This window comes from Tachypleus tridentatus, chromosome 13 (assembly GCF_004210375.1).
Source record: "Tachypleus tridentatus isolate NWPU-2018 chromosome 13, ASM421037v1, whole genome shotgun sequence".
Taxonomy (NCBI): Eukaryota; Metazoa; Arthropoda; class Merostomata; order Xiphosura; family Limulidae; genus Tachypleus; species Tachypleus tridentatus.
The window spans coordinates 198,300,528-198,322,518 of record NC_134837.1 but is presented as its reverse complement, the minus strand read 5'-3'; the positions used below and the strand labels follow the sequence as shown (position 1 = coordinate 198,322,518).

The 21,991-nt window shown below is 31.5% G+C and overlaps 1 protein-coding gene across 1 annotated transcript in view; it reads right to left on the bottom strand.

Moving 5' to 3' along the window:
- Positions 1-21,991, bottom strand: part of LOC143236072 (titin-like) — a 162,224-nt gene that overhangs the window by 26,085 nt on the left and 114,148 nt on the right. Inside the window, 17 exon segments of the mRNA XM_076474339.1 lie at positions 994-1,073; positions 2,762-2,853; positions 3,702-3,830; positions 5,540-5,726; positions 6,857-7,025; positions 8,170-8,260; positions 8,686-8,829; positions 9,961-10,218; positions 10,568-10,711; positions 12,583-12,852; positions 13,273-13,416; positions 13,621-13,890; positions 15,412-15,555; positions 16,385-16,654; positions 17,119-17,262; positions 19,667-19,924; positions 20,191-20,334. Coding sequence (XP_076330454.1) covers positions 994-1,073; positions 2,762-2,853; positions 3,702-3,830; positions 5,540-5,726; positions 6,857-7,025; positions 8,170-8,260; positions 8,686-8,829; positions 9,961-10,218; positions 10,568-10,711; positions 12,583-12,852; positions 13,273-13,416; positions 13,621-13,890; positions 15,412-15,555; positions 16,385-16,654; positions 17,119-17,262; positions 19,667-19,924; positions 20,191-20,334 — 2,938 coding nt within the window.

Below are 21,991 nucleotides of genomic sequence, written 5' to 3'. Positions count from 1 at the left end.
TCAATGGGTTTGCTCTTTATTCATGGCTTCATCTTTAAAGCTACAGACTCCGAACTCAGGGTACAGATACACCTTTGAGCAGAAAATAACCCAGGCTATGTAGTCATGACCTCAGAGAGTAGAGATACACCTTTCAGCAGAAAATAACACAGGCTATGTGGTTATGGCTTCAGAGGCCATTATGAAGCTAAAAATTGAGACCAAAGTGACCAATATAGAAACTTTTGGCAAACATGATGATAATTTGGTCTAAAATTGAAAAGACCTGATTTATTTCAGTAATGATGATCTAGAGGGCTATAACTTATATTTATTCTCTTTTTGAGGACTTCTATTCATTAGATCCATGATCAATTGTGTTAGATTAACATATAAACTTCATGAAGTCTTAAATTTGGGCTCCTTCTCTCCATTTCTCTTTATTCTATACCTACACATCTGCTCTCTAACTTCCCTTAACTGAGAAAGCTGGTGCTTTCTCCAAAACATACATGAACACTCCCTTAAACTGAATAGGCTTGCTTCAGCCAGATATTATGCTTTGCTTGTGTGTACTCACAAGAATCACCTGTGCAATAACTTTACAAAAATGTTTAATATCTGCAAATTTTAAATTACTTTGTGTCACAACAAAAAGATAATCGGTTATTCATTAAACCGAACAATAATAAAGTCAGAATACCCTGCAAGTGACACTTGACCATACAGAATAAATAAGGACACCAAAAGGATAGGACATTTTATTTTGGAAACTTGAAATATCATGCAAAGCACATGCAAGAAGCATAAGCAATGTAAACAGCAAATTTTTATTTTTTTGGTTATAGTCAAAATATTTAGTTAGGTAAAGAAATCATTTTGATTTTATTACAAACAAATTATGAATAATATGTCAATTTAATAAAAAAAACAAAAACACGGGATATTTTAAGCAATTTTCATTGAAGCAATGCCAGGTATTCTACTGGTATAAGTTAAATAAACAATACTCACACTTTATCTTGATAAGATTTGGCCATCCATGATACCTGAGATTCTTGCTCTATTCTCCTTTCTCCAGTAACACTATCAATCTTAATGCAGAAAATACATTACAATCAAAATAGTCATTCACTCTATACACGACACAACAGGATGCTCTTGATAACATATACTAAATTAATTTTTAATTTTTCCAACCAGTTTCAAAGTCACAATCTTAACTGCATTTTGTTTTTCAAATATAGAAAAAATATCTTTATTATGTACTCTGAGAAGCCTTATTAATACTGAAAACAGCTCATGATAACACACTGAAAAGTCTTATTAAACCTGAAAACACCTAATGATAACACACTGAAAAGTCTTATTAAACCTGAAAACAGTTAATGCTAAGATACTGAAGAGCCTTATTAAGTATGAAAGGGTTTGGTTTGAATTTCATGCAAAGTGACACGAGGGCTATCTGCGCTAGCTATCCATAATTTAGTAGTGTAAGACTGGAGGAAAGGCAACTAGTAATCACAACCCACCACCAACTATTGGGCAACTCTTTTACCAACAAATAGTGGGATTGACCATCACATTATAATACCCCCACAGCTGAGAGGGCAAGCATGTGTGATGTGACGGAGATTCAAACCCACAACTCTCAAATTATGAGTCAAGTGCCTTAACCATTTGGCCATTTAAGTATGAAAACTATTGCTGGTATGACAACTAATGCTAAGCCTTATTAAGCCTAAAAATAGCTAATTCTGCAACAATGAATACTTTTTACTGCACCTGAAAGCAACTAATACTGAAACACTTCTGAGCCTGAAAACAGCTTATTTTAAAACAGTGGAAATTATTCTGTGAGTTTTAAAATAATGTTAAACAAATCAGATTTGTATGATCAAATCAGGGGTGAAAAAAAGACCCCACAAAGATGCTGCTCTTACAGCCAGATGAAAACAATATCACAGAATTGTCTTTATAGAAATGTGGATTTCTCTGATGGACAAGAACTGTGACTTGAATTCTTAATGTCCATAGAACTAACACTTTCATAGAGAGCTTGCAACTGTTCTAGAGAGTGTTATATATATACACACACACACCCTCTGAAAGATAGTATTTTAAAAGTATTTTTTGTAAACAAGATACATAATGGTTTACTTTATTACATGAGTCATTTTGGTAAGCTTGTCCAAGTTACAAGTTCTACAAGTCTATTATCTTAGTATTCCAAACTAACATTTATTAGGTTGTTTCTTTCTTAACTCTTATCCCAGTTAAAAGTTCTGTCAATTTCTTATGCAAGCATTTCAAACCTAACAATTATCACTCAAAGTGGTCTTAACCCCAATTTAAAGTTTTGTCACTCTCTCACCTATTTTGCTTGAGAATAATCTAGTTATATACATGCAAATAACTCTTCTATAATATTTATTTGAGAAGTTTCTCAGAGTAAATACAAGAAACAAAGGAAACCAACAAACTTCTAAAACTACTTTGAAGAAAGTTATTTTGAATGTTAATGAAGGTTACAAGACTCGTACAAGTTTAAACTAGTGGCATGCATACAGTAAAACCTAGAAATTTAAAACTACACAAGTGATCATAATATGATTTTGATTTCTAGTAGTTAACATCATGAATAGTAAAGCTAAGTCTGCCCTCTAATGATGAAAATGTACCTCACAAATAAGTGATTAATAACATGAACACTGAGTGACAGGAATAAACATGATAGAGTATACACAAAACGATTTTGTCTAATAAAGAACAAATTACTTACATAAAATGCATCAGTTTTGAATCGCTTAACTTCAGGCTGCATTTTCTTTATGTCTTCCTCTTCCAACCTTTCTTTTATTTTTATGTGTTCACCTATAATAAAAAAATAAAAACCATTTCAATAATTAATGAGTAATTTAAAATTACTTCCACAAACTGTGAAACTTTACTTAAAAAAAAGGTACTGAATAAATAAATAGTGAAAGCTTTTCAAAGTTCCTTGAAAATGCTGAATTCTAACTTAAAAATCTGGCACAAAGATTAACTTAAATTCAGTTTTTCATGCAATTCACAGCAATGTGACAGAGCATTATCTAGTGAGAGAAAATGCTTGAAAATAAATGCAGCATTTAAAGCTATTGTTTTAACTTAAGTAACATTAACTTCAACAACTCAATAAGTGAATAATATTGTAAACATTCTATGAAAAACTATCAAGTTTTTTATTTACAGTAAAGAGTATTTCTAATCATTTCTCTTTTTACCTTTAGGGCTTGGTGTGGCTTAGTTGCAAATGTGCTCAGACTAATAGTTCATATCCTACTACAAAAAACACTCCAGTATGAGTGAACCACAAATATGACAGGCAAATACAACAGTTTAGTGACATAATAGCAGTTCAGAGCTTTGCTGTGGATGCTGTTGCTCAACTGCTTTCCCTTGAGCTGAGCAATTAAAAATTAGCAACAGCTATGTGTAGGTAGCTTTAATGTAGCTTAACATAAAAATTCTAAAAGCTAAAGGAAAAAAACTTTAATAGTTAAATTCCTCTAATAGAAAACAGTCATTTTGCTTCCGTATTTTTATATTTTTTAATTAACTCTTTCTACTAAAATAGAACATTCTCTAATGACACCAAATTTTCACAACTAGAGAATTATTATATATACAAAATTCTACATATTTCTCAAGAAACATTTAAACAAAGTAACTAGACTTACCTTTTTGCTCTTGTGTTTTCCATACATCTATTTTGGTTCCACCAGGTGTTAACTTCTCTTCAAAGACTCGCTGGAGTTCAGAATCTTGTCGATCTCTCTGATACCGTTTTATTTCAGAGTCGTACCATGCTAAGTAAATTAACAAGTGTTAACATATAGTCATCTCAGTCAACTTAGGGATTCGTTCCATAAAATACAATGACAACATAACTATCACCTCATTAACATAACCATTCTTTTATTTTTTAATGGAAATGTTGTAATGTCAATGTGTTTCTAATCATCATAAAAAATGGTTAAAGTATTCAAAGAACTTATATTTGTACCTTACTGAAATTGTAATTAGCTACTACTTGAATTGGATCAATTAGTTATTCCCATAAATCACACATCATGTTATCTGAACTTATGACAGTAATGAAAGCTAACCTCTATACAAGCCCATTGGTATAGTCACTTATAAGGTAAACAAAATACAAAACATGGTGGGAAAATTGTAATGTTAGTTAAAAATAAATAATACAGCAGGACAGAATGAGAAGGAAGGACAGGGACACTAACGAATGAAGATATGTAAAATTGCATGGTGCCACTCCTTTTGCAAGTTAGTCTGTAACTAGTACAAAGGTATAAAAAAACTAGGCTTACGAATGGAAAATAAAGTATATTTTAACTTAAAGGTATTAAATAAGCTGTAATGAAGGATGGGATATAATGATATACCTATTTTTATTAATCTAATACAACAGTACTTTTCAGTTAACACATGTTAACTTATCATCACAGCATACAAAGGAATATGACTTACACTTATTCTCTGAAGTATAGAAAGTTCATATGACAAATAGGGATGTACGTATGGCTCACTCCTTAAGTTACTTTTATAGAACTAGCTTAAAATTTGCTGGAGTTGTAAGATAATTTGTAAATGTAAAGTTCTAGTTACATACAATTCTGTAGCAAAATTCACCAAAGAAGTAACAGTGAGGCATTAAACATAGGATAAAATTTAAATAATAAACAGATGATATAATATAAAGTAAGAATCTTCAAATCTGTTTAACAATGTACTATTGCAGAACATATATCTCTCCTTAAAGTACAAGCACTTTCAAAACCCCTATTACTAATTTAGATTAATAATAACAAATGTTAGAAGAACTTCAAACAATTTAGGTGTACATTCTTATCTTCTCATTTTGTAATAAGAAATTAAACATACTTTTGGATACCAATTCCTTTAAATACTGTTGTTAAGTCAAATTCCTAACAATACAAGTTTTGTTTGTAACTGAAACTGTTATAATACAAATCTATAGAACAATTCAAATTACTCAGTTGTCTGAAACGATCTCACTTCATTTCTCACCGAGTTCCAACTATGAAAGGCATGAAGCATAGATACTTGGGTAAGATATATATATATTTATTGTGGCTTATTATTATCATTTGATATTTTTACCCTATTCCAATACTAGTGCATGCAATAGAAAAACTAAGTGATGAAAGAGGAAAGTTTTGACTTACTGTTTACAGCTAACCATCAATACATGTATATTTCACAAATAACTAATAAGCTTTTAATAAGCTTTAACTGGTAAGCTAAACAAAATAAACTTTTATAAATATGAATGTTGTGAAAAAATATCTTACAAAATATTCATGGATAGTTCTTCATTTTATTTATTAATTGTAACTTATTATGTATTCCATGTCTATGATGAATAGATTCCACTTACATAGCATACGTAACTACAAATACACAATTTAAAATATAAAGGTGAACATAGTTGATTCTCTCCTGAAATTCCTTACACACAGTTAAGCAAAGTACTCACGCTTTGGAGAGTGTTTCAAAACGGCACGATAATCATTGAACTGGGGTTTTACTTCCAAGGTAGTCCAGCAATAAGCCTGACCTAGGGCATTACGAGCAATAACTTCCACCTTTCCTTGATCATGCAGTTTGCTTTTAGGAATTTCAAGGTGAAAAATACCATCATAAGTTAGTCTGTATCGAGATCCCTACCAAAAAAAGAAGTTTAAAACCAACTTTTAGTCTTGGAAAGATCTAATATTCTCAATCATAAAATCTAATTACAATTTCCTTACAAAGTTTTGAGTGTGGTACTTCAGAGTTAATCTTAATTAGTCATTCAGTCTCCATGTTTATGAATCTAATATTTAGAAAAGGTGTAGTAACTTATCACAACTGAAGTGATAGATATTTTGTGAGATTGAAATGAAAATAAACACACTTACTGAAAAAAAAAAAAAGAAACTGGGTAACCATGTTAATGGAAGAGCTATTTTAGGGTATTGAAGTTAAAAAGTGAAAAAAGAAACTAACAGATTTAAACTGTGTTTGAAAAACTAGATGAAAGATGATAGAAAATTATACATTTTATTGATAGAATGTACAATCTGTTGGTACTAGTAGAGCAAAATGACAAAAAACCAAAAAACTTCATAATTTCTAGCTCTCTCACAGAGCCGAGAAACAAACTGTGGGCTTCTTGAAAAATTAAAACAAATTTCATGTGAAAACAACAAAACTGCATTCACGGAATACATTCCATCTGTATTTTACCAATAAGGGAATTATTGGTAAGGGAATTAACAGAATGCACACATAGTTCTGCTTCATGTAACTGTTGCTAGGTGTCCTCCATACACAATGTCAAGCACGTTACAGTGTAACTATCCCAGAAGATAAGCTACTTGATGACACAGTTTAAAGGAAATAACTCCTTAGGCCACATTCTACACACAGATTTAACTGAATTTCACTTGTCCAAATGCAGCTTAGAAAAAAATGTAAGTAATTTTGTACAAGTTATATACAATTACGGTATGAAGTACTTGCTTACTACCAAGTGTACAAATTCTTTCAAAGAGTTCAATCAAAACTAAATTTTGAGTTAAAATATATGAAAATATTTTGTTCTCCATCATTCTACTTAAATATTAGCAGAAAACTGTACTTGAAAGCATTTTATAAAATTTGAAATAAAGGCAGCTGATGAAAACAACAAATGTGTACAATTATTAGTGTTTTAATATTACTTCCAAATAAATTCTGCTACCCAGAAGTGCATACTGTTTTAATAAAATATTAAGTAATTATTAGGATCTAGCTGATCTGTTTTGCATACATCAATCACACTATGGTTATTCAAGATCCACATCAATCGTGGACGAGGATTTCCAGTGACTCGGCACTGGAACTTGGCCACATCTCCTTCTAACACCACTTGTGGTTCTGGTTTCATTACAAAGATGGGTGCTGTTCTCTCTTGGGGCATTTCTTCAATGTCTTCAACCCTAAAGTATCAGGATATATATATATAGCTATATGGTACTAAATTTATACAGAATTCTCAAGTAATGGTAATAATTAATAATTAAAACATTATAAATTAGATTGATTCATTTTGTTTAACAATCAGTTTTTATCCTATTACTAATTTTATAAATCTTGTAATAGTTTCATAAGTTCCAAAATTTTGGCCTTAAATGGCTTCAATTGAACTTTGCAAAACCTATGAAAAAGTTGAAAAATTCAAAAATATCCATTATATCATATACAGTACAACAGATTCTATACTATTTAAAAATATTCGTTATATCATATTAAGCATTACAGATTCTATACCATTTTAAAAAAAGTATTCATTATGCCACACACAGTATGACAGAATCTACAATTCATTATATCATAGCACAGCACCACAGATTCCATATCAGTCTAAAAATTATATTCATTATGTTGTACACAACATCACAGATTCTACACCAGTCTAAAATATATTCACTATGTCATAACAAGCATTACAGATTCTACACCATCTGAAGAAATATTTATAATGTCATAACAAGCATTACAGATTCTACATGATCTAAAGAAATACTCATTATGCCATACACAGTATCACAGATTCTATACCAGTCTAAAAAATATTATGCCATACAGAGTACCACAGATTCTATACCAGTGTAAAAAATATTCATTATGTCATACACAATACCATATATTCTATACCAGTCTAAAAATATTCATTATTTCATACACAGTATCACAGATTCTACACCACCAATCTAAAAATATTCATTATGTATCATAGATTCTACACCAGTCTAAAAAACATTTATTATATCATACACTATACCACAAATTCTACACCAATATTTCTTTAAAATGTATCAACTGCATTTCTAAGTTAAAGCAATTTAATAAATAAAACAGAATATTTCATCCTGATATTGATCCTCAGTAAGTTTGTGGCCTTACAATGATAAAATCAGGAATCTGATTACCCATGGTGTACAGAATGTGGATGGTTCAAAAGCAGCTTCCAATGATAAAATGAAGGATCTGATTACCTATGATGTAGAGAGCCTGGATAGTTCAAAAGTAATAATGTTCCTGATAATCAATTATACATTTTGTCAAAATACATCATCTTACCTCTGCCATGCAGCTTCCATTTCAACTATCTTTCGGACACCACCCTCCATCTCTTTAGGCAGCTGGGTTTGATAAATGAGAGCGGGCTTTCCTGAAGGAAAACAAATGAACACTGAATTATTTCAGAGAAAACCTGTATTGTTTCTTTATACTGAAACAATTTTTCCACAAATATGATGTATTATTATGTAAAACTGCTTGACATAAGAATATTAATGAAATTACTGTACCTTTTCCAAGTTGAATACCTTCACAAAACATACATGCAGCAAATAAATCACAATCTATTGATTTACACTCAACATTACTATAAAAAGTTTTTATTACAAGCATACTTATAAATACAGAGAAGTACATTTTCTGAAAAATTACATATTTGGCAGAACAATCCTAGAATCCTATACTGTAGTGAAAATAAAAAAAAATACAACATAATTTTTCAGAGTATAAGTTGAAATGAATACAGTTTACATGTTTTCATTAAAGACCAAAACATTCTGTTTTTAACTAACAAACCTTTACACTTCAAGGTTGTTCTTGTTATATCTTCTCCCAAGTCATTAATGGCTCTGGCCATATATTCACCACTGTCCTCAGGGTAAACATATAACACATCTAATGCTACGTAACCAAAGTCATGGGTTGTCTTGAACTTATGACCTATGCAATATAGAACAAATAAAAATCAGTGTTAAAATAAAACATTTTCCACCACTCACATCATTTACAAAAAGAAAAAAAAACTGTAATTTAGTGTCTCTGTTTTTCACATATGCTACAAGTAGTGAAAGTTTGATAAACAAGATGTGTCATTGACCTTAGCCTGATAACCTGGTGAATATCCGATTTACTCTTGGTATATTCACATATTTGATGTCCTAAGTTTTCTTGATAAAATGGTGATATTAATATCTGAAATTCAGTTCAATCAAATTTCTTATTTCTGAAAGAAAGAAAAAGAATATTTTCATTTTTAGACTTTTTTTAAGCACAAACTTTAAACTCATAGCTCTGTCATCTTTTGACAAACTTGAGATCTAATTAGTCTTGGACTGTGAAGGTCAAACCCTTCCGATTGATGTATTTGGCTGTACCCAACGTCTCATAAGGTTAATTTACTCTAATCCTGCCTAAAAGAATTTCACGTGCCACAGCTATTAATAATTCCTTCTTGTTTGTGAATGATACTGGTACACTTCCTAGGTTATTGTTTTCAAAACTAGGAACAGGTATTGTACCAATCTTTGGCAAGTTGAATGTACATAAGTTATACTTACTACATTTAATATCAATTAGTAATAATTCACAATATTTAGATTTAAAATAACTTAATAGCTTTATAGATACAATTTTATGCAAGTCTTGAAAACCAATACTGTGTTCTGTGTACATGCTGTTTTATTAGTAAACATGTTATTTGTGATCAGCTGTGAGTAGGTGACCTGTTATAATCACTGACCCATATGGATTAAGTATTAATATTCAAAATATTAATGTATTGGCCTAAGTATGCCAAAGGTTATTTACAGGTTTTAATTCTAGGCTTATCAATATGATGGCAACTTGTATACATTCTCCTACTTGCATAAACTTAAAAATATATATCTTAGCTCAATAAAATCTAAGCTCAATCTCTCATGTGAATAAATAAACATGGCACAAGTTGTTTCAATATTCAAGTTCCAAGATTCTGTTGTTTTGAAGATGCTTGTTGTTTAAATTAATTTCTATTCATTTGTCTTTCAGTACAATATCTTATCCAAAAAACAAAAGTATTTCCTGAGAACACACCAGTACGTAAAGGCTGACCATTTCGGTACCATTCTACCCGAAGCTTGGGGTCATCAACAGGTTCGAGATGACACTCAAAATGTGCACTATCACCTTCACTCAAGTTTTCTTGAGGTTGGATCTGTGTAACAAAATGAGGAGGTCGTAGAGGACTCTCCTCCACAGGCTGCTCCTGCATCAAAGGATATTCTAGTGCTCGAAGTTTGTCAGCTGACATTCCCTCTGGCAGCTGGCTCTCCATGATGATGTCCCTTTTATCTGGTAACATCATCCAATTAATCATTATAAAGGTCAAGGTTCAATTAAATACATAACTAAAAGTTTCAGTCATTCAACTAATAGCTTAAAATGTACCTAAGTTTTAATTTTAAGTATAAATATTTAGGAATTATCAGTTTTTTTGTTATTTGTTAGACATTTATGGTAGACTTAGAAAGAATTTTCAGTGAAACAGCTCTTTATAAAAATTCACATATTAATTATTATTTGTTACAGAATATGTAGTTATACAAGACAAAATACATCATATAGGAAAAAACAAATATTTTTATTATTTAGTATTTAGTACACTTCAAAATAAGTACAATGTAGGAGTTGAGATACTAACTCTTTACTTTCAGTACAGCTCTTGTAGAGTCGGTACCCCATCTGTTTATAGCTTTACAAACATATTCACCAGCATCTCGTGGGAATAACCAATCAATCTCCAGCACAACAAAACCAAAGTCATTAATTGTGTGAACACGTGAGCCTAGTTAAAAGAAAAGAAATCACATCAGACATGTTATTTTCAATAAAGTCTGCTTATGTCCTTTATAAACCATGCTAAAGTTTGAAAAGTAGTTTTAAGTTAACATATAAGTAAATGATATTTCTTTGATTTAAAGTAGTTAACCTCATTATATAAGAAAGAGTTGCATGTACTAATACAATAAGTTGTCACTGCAGATGTGATCCACACCACCAGTGTGACCTGATCAGCACTCCTGCATTTAGTTCACTTCATATTCTTGACCATTATACCTTATAATGTTAAAGGTGGGCCATGATTGAAGGAGTTGTCACTGAAGAGGGCCATTCATACAGACAGAGAATGCTTTTCAAATAAAGTGTCTATCCCATACTCTTCGTAAACATGGGATAACTCACAAAGCAGCATGCCTGGAACAACTATAGATTCCAAAATCTTACCTCCTAACCAACCAAAAACAACACACTTCTCCTATCTGCACCAGCTGTCCCTAACTTAGAAGTGATTAAAAGGAAGGCCACTACTCAACACCACCCACAGTCAAGTCTTGAACTACTCTTTATCAACAAGCAGCAGTATTAACTGTCTCATTATAACACCCCCATGATTTGTAACACATTCAGTGATGGAATTCAAACTCATGACCCACAACCTGTGAGTTGAGTGCTCTGACCACTCTTGGTTGATCTTGGAATTTTGACATCCAAATGCAGTAGAAGATCTGTAGATTATTTTAATGTGCAGTCTAAGACTGGCCTTACCATCCTTAGCTTGTTAAGACAAAAAGTGGGTTATAAGACAATACCATATAATTATGGCCATATGATTAAACATGAAAAAAATTAATCTGAGGGCAGCATGAGACTTAGGACATTATTCTCATAAAGTGGGCTTAACTCTCAGTACATATCTTTGTGAATGTTTGTGGACTGAAAGAATCTACAGACCTTTAAGAGTGAGTTTCATGAGACAATCATTAAATATATAAATTTGGCTCAACAGTTACATGGATATGTTTGTATAAACTGTCCATGTATTAAAGAAATAATGATTTTAAATTAATTGAATTCAACCAACTTATCTAAACTAAGCATTAAAAGAATGTGGATAATGACATATTTTAAATATATTAAATTTTGTTTTTACAATTTCACTGGATACAAGTTATGATATCATACTTTAGTAATAAAACAAAAAAGTTAAACATTCAAAGTAAAAACAAAACAAAACAGGGTTGCTAAGCCATTGTTACTTTCCTTAATTACAACAAGAATATTCACCAGTTCTCATTGATTCTAAATAATTTATGTAAGATATACAGGATATTAATATCTGATTATGAAAGTTAGATAACAGTCTGAGGTCAATAAACTGCTTTGGTGACTAAACTTCAGATAATTAACAAAAATAAAATTGTACATGTGCATTAGTTCCAGCTAAAAGGCATTATCCATTGTAATTGTGTTGAGTTACTTCTTAAAATATACAAAATTCCTAGAAACTATGAATGTGTACAATATGGAGACCTTCCAATATAAAATATTTTGTCTAAACCATTTATGCACCAAACTGCTTGTGGTTTCATAACTTAGTGGTTAAAAGGTATTTAATAACAATCATACAAATAAACTGAAAGCAAAATATTGTAACAAAAAATAATTCCACTAATTACTGCTAGAGTTTCCTGTTTCATACATATAAAATGAGTTACTTAAATTAACCCAGTTTCTTTTTGTCAATTATTTAAAGTAAATGCTGAGACAATCAAAGACAACTTTACTCAATATAATACAATATGTGGACCTCACTGGTAGTAGAGAATATGTGAACACAACTGTAATTTGGTAGTTAATCAATAAATACATGTGCACCTGTTATCAAAGGCTGTCCATTGTAATACCATTCAACTCTGAGATTTGGGTCTCCTTGTGGTTCTAGTCTACACTCAAAGTGAGCAAAATCCCCTTCAACTTTGTCTGTAAGGTCTCGTATGTGTGTGATAAATCGAGGAGGTTGTGGTTTCTCTTCATCAAAGACTATCTCCTGCTTCTGGTATAAAGATTCTTCTAGATGCTGCAAGGTTGTAGTACTCGACTTGAAATCTTCTGGCAGTTGTGGTTCAACAACTATAGAAGCTTTGCCTGATAATTTAAACATGGACTAAGTTAGGAATCTAACCCTGTACTGTTTTCGTTTATTTTAAATCAGTCAGTAAACAAACTGTTCTACACAATTTTTCATGGATCAAAGGATTGTGTTATCACTCTTATTTCTCAGTTTTATTGTATGCATTTTTTTCTATACAGTTTATAACATAAGAGCTTTAACTAATCTGCATGTATAATATATAATATACTGATAAGACTTAAAAATGTTCTAGAATTTTATTGCAAATGCATATTCATTCAATGATGCACACAAATAAATATGCTTTGTGAAAACATTTAGCTTTTGCAGAAAAATAATGAACCAAATAAACAAGTTAAGTGGCTAATCTTATTCTACATTTCAATAACACATGCTAATTTTATATTTCACTTAAATAAAGGTTAAGTACATACTTTTGACAATTAAGTTTGCTGAAGTAGTAGCTTCACCAATTCTGTTCACAGCTTTACACGTATATACTCCGTTATCTCTTTGGTAGACACCAGCAATTTCCAAGATCACAAAACCAAAATCACTGATTGATCTGACTCTTGTTCCTTAGGAATATATTTAAATAACAAAGGTGGTGTTTTACTTTGTTTATTACACAAATACATTGCTGACAAATCAGTCTAACAAAACTGAAATACCTTTAACTTTAATTTGCAACTCAATTTTGTAAATATCACAACAAATGCACCTGTTTTAAACCTGTCAATAGATATTTTATGCTCAGATACCAAGCCTGCATACTAGAATACCTGTTATGAGAGGTTTTCCATTGTGAAACCATTCCACTCTCATAGTCGGGTCTCCAACTGGTATTAGTCGACATTCGAAGTGAGCCAGAGAGTTTTCAGGTAGAGATATGTCCTGGGGTTTGGAAATGAACTTTGGAGCTTGTGAAACATCAGTATCTATCCAGGTTTCTGCTACCCGAGTACTAGAGATATCTTCAAATCGAGCAATTTTCTCAATTCCTGTTTCCATGCCCTCTGGTAACTGGGTTTCCAATATGATGCCTCGCTTCCCTTAAATCACATCAGGAATTAGTGGTTTCAAAACACTGTTATATTGAACCTTTAACAGATTAATGTTTAAAAGAGGAACACAATACAGAGTTAATGACCACTTTAATTTAAAAATGAAATTATTAAAGGTAAAGTAGACATATTTTTATTTCTGTGGTCATGTAAACATTCAATATCAGCAACTTAATATTCTGTTTAAAACTCTTAAACATGTTATGGCTTCTAGTTTTGATTTGATACTGTTTGTTTGTTTGTTTTTAAAATAAATCAAAATACTTTTTTATTTTGCACATTTTAACTCTAAACATATTCTGGCTATCCTGGCATGCTTTGATATACACATGCAGTACTTCCCAGTAAATGTATTTATTTTACCATTTCCTACATTCAGTACATAACCACAGTGAAAGAGTGATCAGTTTATAAGGAGAAATTAACAATACACTGGAAAACTTTCACTGCTAGTATAACATGTAAAAAAAAAATTATAAAAAAAAACTTTAACAAACAGTCAGATAGAGTATTCATTAAGATGAGTATTGCTTCACATATTAACATTTAACCTTTTCAGTACAAATTTGTTATTCCAAACACACACAAGATTAATACAAAACAACAGTAACAGAGAATAGACTAATATATATCCTAACAGTAATGAAAGGGTTAATAATAATTGTAATATGAGAACATGTAAACAGAAGTCAGTTTTTAACTCACTGGTGAGAACCATGAAACACAACTCAACTATTATCATAAGTTTTCTTTGAGACTTCAGTTACTATACAGTTATTGAGAGTTGTTAACTATTTTATAAAGATTACCTTAGTGTATGCAAATTTACAATATTCTTACAGTAACCAAATCAACATTTTTGAATGCATTTAAGTTCTGATAAAAATTCTCTTTTTTAACAGGTTTTGACACTTTCGGTTTGATCATACTTTGTAGATACCTTAAGATAACCTTCACATTTACAAATCAACAGTATCAAACAGTGCCTTCACATTTACAAGTCAACAGCATCAAACAGTACCTTCACATTTACAAGTCAACAGTATCAAACAGTACCTTCACACTTACAAGTCAACAGTATGGAACAGTAATTTCACACTAACAAGTCAACAATATCAAAAAGTACCTTCACATTTACAAGTCAACAAAATCAAGCAGTTTGATTTTAATTTTGCACATAGCTCCACGAGGGCTATCTGAGCTAGCCATTCCTAATTTAGCAGGATAAGACTAGAAGGAAAGCAGCTAGCCATCACCACTGATTGACAACTCTTGCGCTACTTTTTTACCAAGGAATAGTGGTATTGACCATAACATTATAATGCCCCCGTGGCTGAAAGGGCAAGCATGTTTGGTGTAACGGGGATTCTAAACCGTGACCTTCGGATTACGAGTCGAGTGCCTTAACCACCTGGCTATGCTGGGCCAAGATCAAGCATTACATTCGCATTTATAAGTTGACAGTATCAAACAGTACCTTCACATTTACATGTTAGTATTAAAGCATACCTTCACATTTCATAGTACATGTGGTGACTGCTTCACCCAGTCTGTTGACAGCACGACAGGAATAAATACCACTGTCCTCTGGATACACTGGGCTGATTTCAAGAACGACAAAGCCAAAGTCGTGGATGGTTCGAATACGAGTACCTTCAAAAAGAAACAATTAACACATATTTACATACTTGTTTATGCATGTTTTTCTTGTATCAGATATACAGATTGTTCTAAAACATTTACCACAAGTCTAAGAAAGAAATAGCACGATGTTTATTATATCAGAAACTAACAAGTTATGCAAAGTAATGTTCAGAGTTTATGGAACTGCAAGCTGTGATAGCATTAGAAAAAATGTGTTCCCTTTATGGGACAATAAGCTGTGATAGCATTGGAAAAATGTGTTCCCTGTTTATGGGAGTATAAGCTGTGATAGCATTAGAAAAATGTGTTCCCTGTTTATGGGAGTATAAGCTGTGATAGCATTAGAAAAATGTGTTCCCTGTTTATGGGACAATAAGCTGTGATAGCATTGGAAAAATGTGTTCCCTGTTTATGGGAGTATAAGCTGTGATAGCATTAGAAAAATGTGTTCCCTGTTTATGGGAGTATAAGCTGTGATAGCATTGGAAAAATGTGTTCCCTGTTTATGGGAGTATAAGCTGTGATAGCATTAGAGAAATGTGTTCCCTGTTTAAAGGGCTATAAGATATGATAGTATCAGAAAAATGTGTTCCCTCTTTATGGGACTAGAAGCTATTATGTTCAAAATTTACGGAACTAAGTATATGAATAGTGTTTAGAAAATAACACTCAAACATTACGGAAACTATATTTTATGACTGTTTAAAAATAATATTCACACGTTATGGTAACTACAAGTTGTGACTTTATTAGAAAATGATTCCCACATTCTATGGTAATTATAAGTTGTGACTTTGTTAAAAAAATGATGCTCACACAGAAGTTCCCTAAAACTAACCGGCACGAAGTGGTTTTCCATCCTTAAACCATTCAAGCTTAAGATCAGGATCATCAGTTGGTATCAACCGAGCCTCAAAGTGAGCATTCTCTCCTTCACGCATGTTTGTCAAGTTATCTAATGGTTTCGTAAATCGGGGAGCCTCACGCGTAATTTCTTCTGATATTTCCATTCGAGAGTGATACAAAGATTCTTCAAGTTCAATAATTCGCTCTGTACCACCAGCCATTTCAGGAGGCAGCTGAGGCTCCAAAATGAGAGAACTTTTAGCTGCAAGAAAAATATAAAAATAAAGGTTTCCACACCAACAAAGATCAGTTTTTCATACCTAAAAAATTAAGCCTCATAGTTTCGACAACTACGGCAATTTACACCACTATATTAGGTTTCAGGTATTGTATATAAACAAAATTTTATGTATATTTTTGAACTGCCATAGGTCTAGCCCATTGACAGTTCTGGTATAACACTGAAAGACCACCAGGCACTGACCTATAAAAGAAGAGATAATTCTGCATTTTTGTTTCACAATTTGTAAAGAGTAAACATCATCAGCCAAGTATGATTTTAGTCAGTTGTATGTGTTAGGTCAAAAAATATTTATTCTTATTTGAGCAGATACACAGAGAGTTATTATACGTTTGAGTCTTTAAAGGTCTGATATATTTAAAACAGATATAAATGTTCTTTGCTCCTAAATGAAACCTAAATAGAATGTTGTGATATTAACTTACATTTACATCTAAGTACAGTCTTAGTGACATCTGTGCCTAGACGATTTGTAGCCTTACACATGTACTCTCCACTGTCTTCACCATAGCAATAAAGGATATCCAAAATGACAATTCCAAAATCATGGAAGGTTCTGAAGCGATGGCCTAAAATAAGAGCAATGAACATGTAATAATTAGGCCTAATTTTAATAGTATATTACTATTTGAAAAACACAATTTCACAAGAATAGATTAAGTTATTTATAATAATTACTAAACAATGGGTGAGGATTAGTTTAAGTAAGAAAAAATGAAGTAAATGTGACCATAAAAATGCATCCAAATTCACTCTCAACATAAATGAAATTGTGAAAATACAAAAGGCAGTGCATATGGCCCTAAAAAGTATAAAAACCATTGCTAATACTTAAGCTGCAGAGGCCTAAAATTGACCACCACATTTTACAATTCTAAAATATTTTCAACATTAAAATTACTACTATAACAAATACTTTCCAAAAATATGAGTGTTTTTTATCACTTCAATATAGTTACAAACTCCACCTGTTTATTGTCAATATTTTTACTTCTAAATCTTTGTTTGTGTCGAGTTTAGGAGGTGTGTGCATTTTTATATCTTAATTAGCTGTTACTCATAGGAAACTAGTCAGGCGTCTGATTTAAACACATGCTTTTCTTTTGACAGACTCTTTTAGTTTAGAAAATACAACTTTATATTTTTATTGGTTGTTAAGGTAAGGATATGTATGTTATACCTTTATTAAAGTTGTTTTCATGCCTTAATTGGATTACTGTCCATCTTAAGATATACCATTTACCTTCACTGATTCTTGTTATTCCAAATGCTTCCATACTTTGCCTGGTTGAAGAGATATCTTAATTGGTTTTGGATTCATGGAATTTTTTTTGTATATCTTCTTTTTTTGTTAATTTGGTTGTCTGGTGTTTTTTCCAGCAGGGATATTTAAAAGTTATCCATTCTAACTGTCCCTAACATTGAAGTCATAGTATAAGAGGAAGACAGTTGGTCAATGCCATCATTATTAATCAACAACTTTTAGGCAAAGAGTTTTGGCCAATGAATAGTGAGATTGACCATCACATTATAATACACCCAAGACTGAAAATGCAATATTGCTCAGAAGACAGATTTAGATCCCCTGACCTGTAGATTGTGAGTGAAGTATCTTAACCTGCGTCCTATGCAATGTCTGTTTTTTGTTTTGTTAATATGGATCATGTTTACTGAAGTTGTTGAAGAGCTGCACTGGTCATTGAGATCAGACATATTGCTTTTGTAATTAAAATAAATATTGTCATTCATTGGCTGGTTCTTCTGTTAGTTTTATACACTATCTATACTTTCACTAGTTGTTAAGGTTGGGTGTAAAAATATTTTGTACACTTAGTCAATCAAGTATTGGAAATTAAATTGTGTGCTTTTATCCTTTGGTTTGTTGTTAACATTACCACACAAACCTTACTACTTCAGTTGTCTACATAGTTTGGAATATTCACTGTTAGATCATTTTTGTTCACTGGTCATTTGTTGATGTTAAGTTTAAGAAATATGATTACTGAGGTTAGGAAATAACTTGTGTACACAAAAGCCAAATGTCTGTCAATCTGTTTAACACTTACTGTATCTCCTGAAGGGTTAATCAATAAAAAAATACATTTGTCAAAATGTTTCAAGAGTACATTCCAAGAACATTATTCATTTTTTTGTAATTCCTAAAATTTATGTTGATGTTATCCTACTTGTCTTCATATGCACTGATTGGTCAGTCTGAGATAAAACTTAGTAAAAGGAAAAAGGTTTCTTTCTGTGAGTAAATTTCACAAAAACGAACTTCCTCCACTGAGCAACTGAAATAACTATTTTGAAGACAGGAGCTTGAAAAAAATATATATAAAGAGAGGAATGTGTTTGACTATATTTTTAACCTTATATATATATATATATTTATATACATACACACACACATACAAATTTTTCATGTCAGTACCATATACACTTATGAACTTATTGTATCATTTTTAACAAGTAGATTTGAACATCTCTGCAACACTTTCTGCAGAAGTGGCCACTGCCAACAACCACTCATTTCAACAGTGACACTTTTATTTGTTATATACTATCTACAATACAGGATTTATAGCTGGTCTATTAACTGGACTCAGGACACACGTTTTCCAATTTTACATCAAGGTGCCCAGGTTTGTGACACAGATATGCTAATATTTTTATGATTTATATGAAGATGGCCAGGTTTGGGAAACAAACAGATATGTTAATATTTTTATGATTTATATGAAGGTGGTTAGGTTTGGGACACAAATACATATGTTAATATTTTTATGATATACAGGAAAGTGGTCAGATTTGGGACACAAATAGATATGTTAAACATTTTTATGACATGCATGAAGGTGGCCAGATTTGGGACATAAAAATATATGTTAATATTTTTGGAATATCCATATGTTTAAAGTGTCAAAATGACTAAGAAACCTCAATAAAGTATAAATTGATAAACAAGTTTACCATGCCTCAGTGGTTGACCATTGAAGAACCACTCCACTTTTAGGTTGGGGTCATTCACTGGAGACAACTGGGTTTCAAAGTGGGCACTTTGTCCTTCTACAAGGTTGATCAAAGGTTGAATCTGACTGTGGAATCTTGGAGGCTGATTAGCTGATGGTCCTACAGTCATAGATGTCTTGTAATGAGAGTAACCTTCCAGTGCTGCTATCTTTTCTAAACTCTGTGGTTGTAAGGAATCTCTGAAGATCTTGCCATGACCTACAAAAATATGCATATGTTTTATGTTTCTGTTTTCAGTCATACAATAGACTAAAACTATATCACTTCATGTTATTGTACCACAAAAAATAGGTAATCAAGGTTAAATGAAGAAAATATTTTAGTTCTACTATATATATAAAACCAATACAAATATACTTAAAATGGCCATATAACTTTTGATTACGTTAAAACTTTGTAACTACACACTTTTTTTTTTTTTTCCCCCTACCATAATTGAAAAAACTCAGCCCAAGCAGTCTTACCAGCACACTCCAGAATGCAGCGTGTGGTGTCGGAGCCATACTTGTTAGTGGCCACACAGATGTACTCTCCTACGTCTTCAACATGGACAAATGAGATATCCATAACCACATAACCGAAATCACTCAGAGTTTTGATACGTGAGCCTAAAGAAGTTAAAAAAATGTTTTTGTTTATTTTAAAATTTAGCTCTGTTTTTATAGGTTTTTTTATTTAATTAACATAAAAAAATTAACCATGTATTAAAATCATAAGGTGTTTTCCTGATGTACAAAGAATAAAACAAGGAAAGCAGAAGACACTACAACCAAACAGAAGTTACAGAATACAAAAAGCTAATTCACTTTTACTGATTAGAATGTATTGTTTCACCAGGTGGGTACTGTCACTGTTAAGCATTCTTAGCCAAAAATCCAACAACACCACACAAGGTTCAACCACACAAGAAGAAGAGATGCCAACTATTTCAAATGACTGAGCATAATGATTGTAGAAAGATCCCTTTCACAGTTTTTGTCCTTATAGATTTGCCAGAAACAAGACAATCTGGTGAACAAGGCATCTTTATTTCCATCTTGTGAACAATCACATTGTTGTTTCTATGCCACTTATGAAAATGAGAAATATCCATCTGAGCAAGCGCTGATTAAGTGACAAGCACTGATGATGTAACTATGGATTTCCCCACGTACCCAGTATGGAGAAGCACTGCACTCAAACTATTTGAGACGTTGTAGATACAAATATTTTTTATTATTTCAAGCACAAACATGATTATCGCAAGTAGCCATTTGGACTTTGTCTTTTATTTATTATCAAAATTTATTTGTATCTCACTAGAAATTTTCTTTTCACCCCTTTCAAACCCTGGGTGAACAATTTATCACTTAATTGTATAGGCCTATATAATATATAATAATTTGGGAGTTGCAACAAGTCGTAATATTTGTCTGTATGAGAGTATAATCGTAATGTATACACAACAATTGTAATGGTTGGCATCTCTGAAGAAGGCTTAACATAGGACTAACCAAACAATGCAGAACAATCATTATAATACAACAAGAATTGTAACATTAAATTGGAATTATAAAAGTATATATATATATTACATATCCTAACTAACACTTTGTGTATGCACAATGATAAATGTTTTACTTGGCTCAACTTGTTTAATAGATTTAGTTTAAAACTTTAATTAAAATAAGACCCTGAACAACGTTTCAACTTTCTTAGGTTATCTTCACGTTAATAGAGTTTCCAACTTCAAGTGGATTTCTCGTCATCATGAGATTTAGATGAGTCCTAAATTCGTAAAGTGAGCTAATTATTATGGCAACGACTATTAAACCTTGCAAATTTGGTAAAATTATCATACCTTTAGCTTGATGTCCAAGTAAAAGTAACTATATAATGGTAAATGTTACACTTGGCTCAACCAGAGCTTTTAGAAGTTTTAGGTTTGACCTAACTCTAACTACATAAACTAAGCTAACAACTTAAACATTTTATTCTCCAGTTGTTAAAGCTGGCAATTGCTGACTAATCAACGGTGCTACAGTGCAACATATTAATTCATCAATTGTTGGAATAGTCATTTCATTCATCAAAACTTTTTGAAATTTTTTAATGTACTTTTAAGTCAAACTAACTTAATTTCTATAAGACAATAACTTCAAGGTAGTTAGATATTTATGTAGAATTTAAACGATTAATCATACCTATCTTTGTAACAAAAACAAAACTTTATATGTGTGTGTAATTATTAAATGAGAATTTAACACAATCATGTCAGTAGCCATA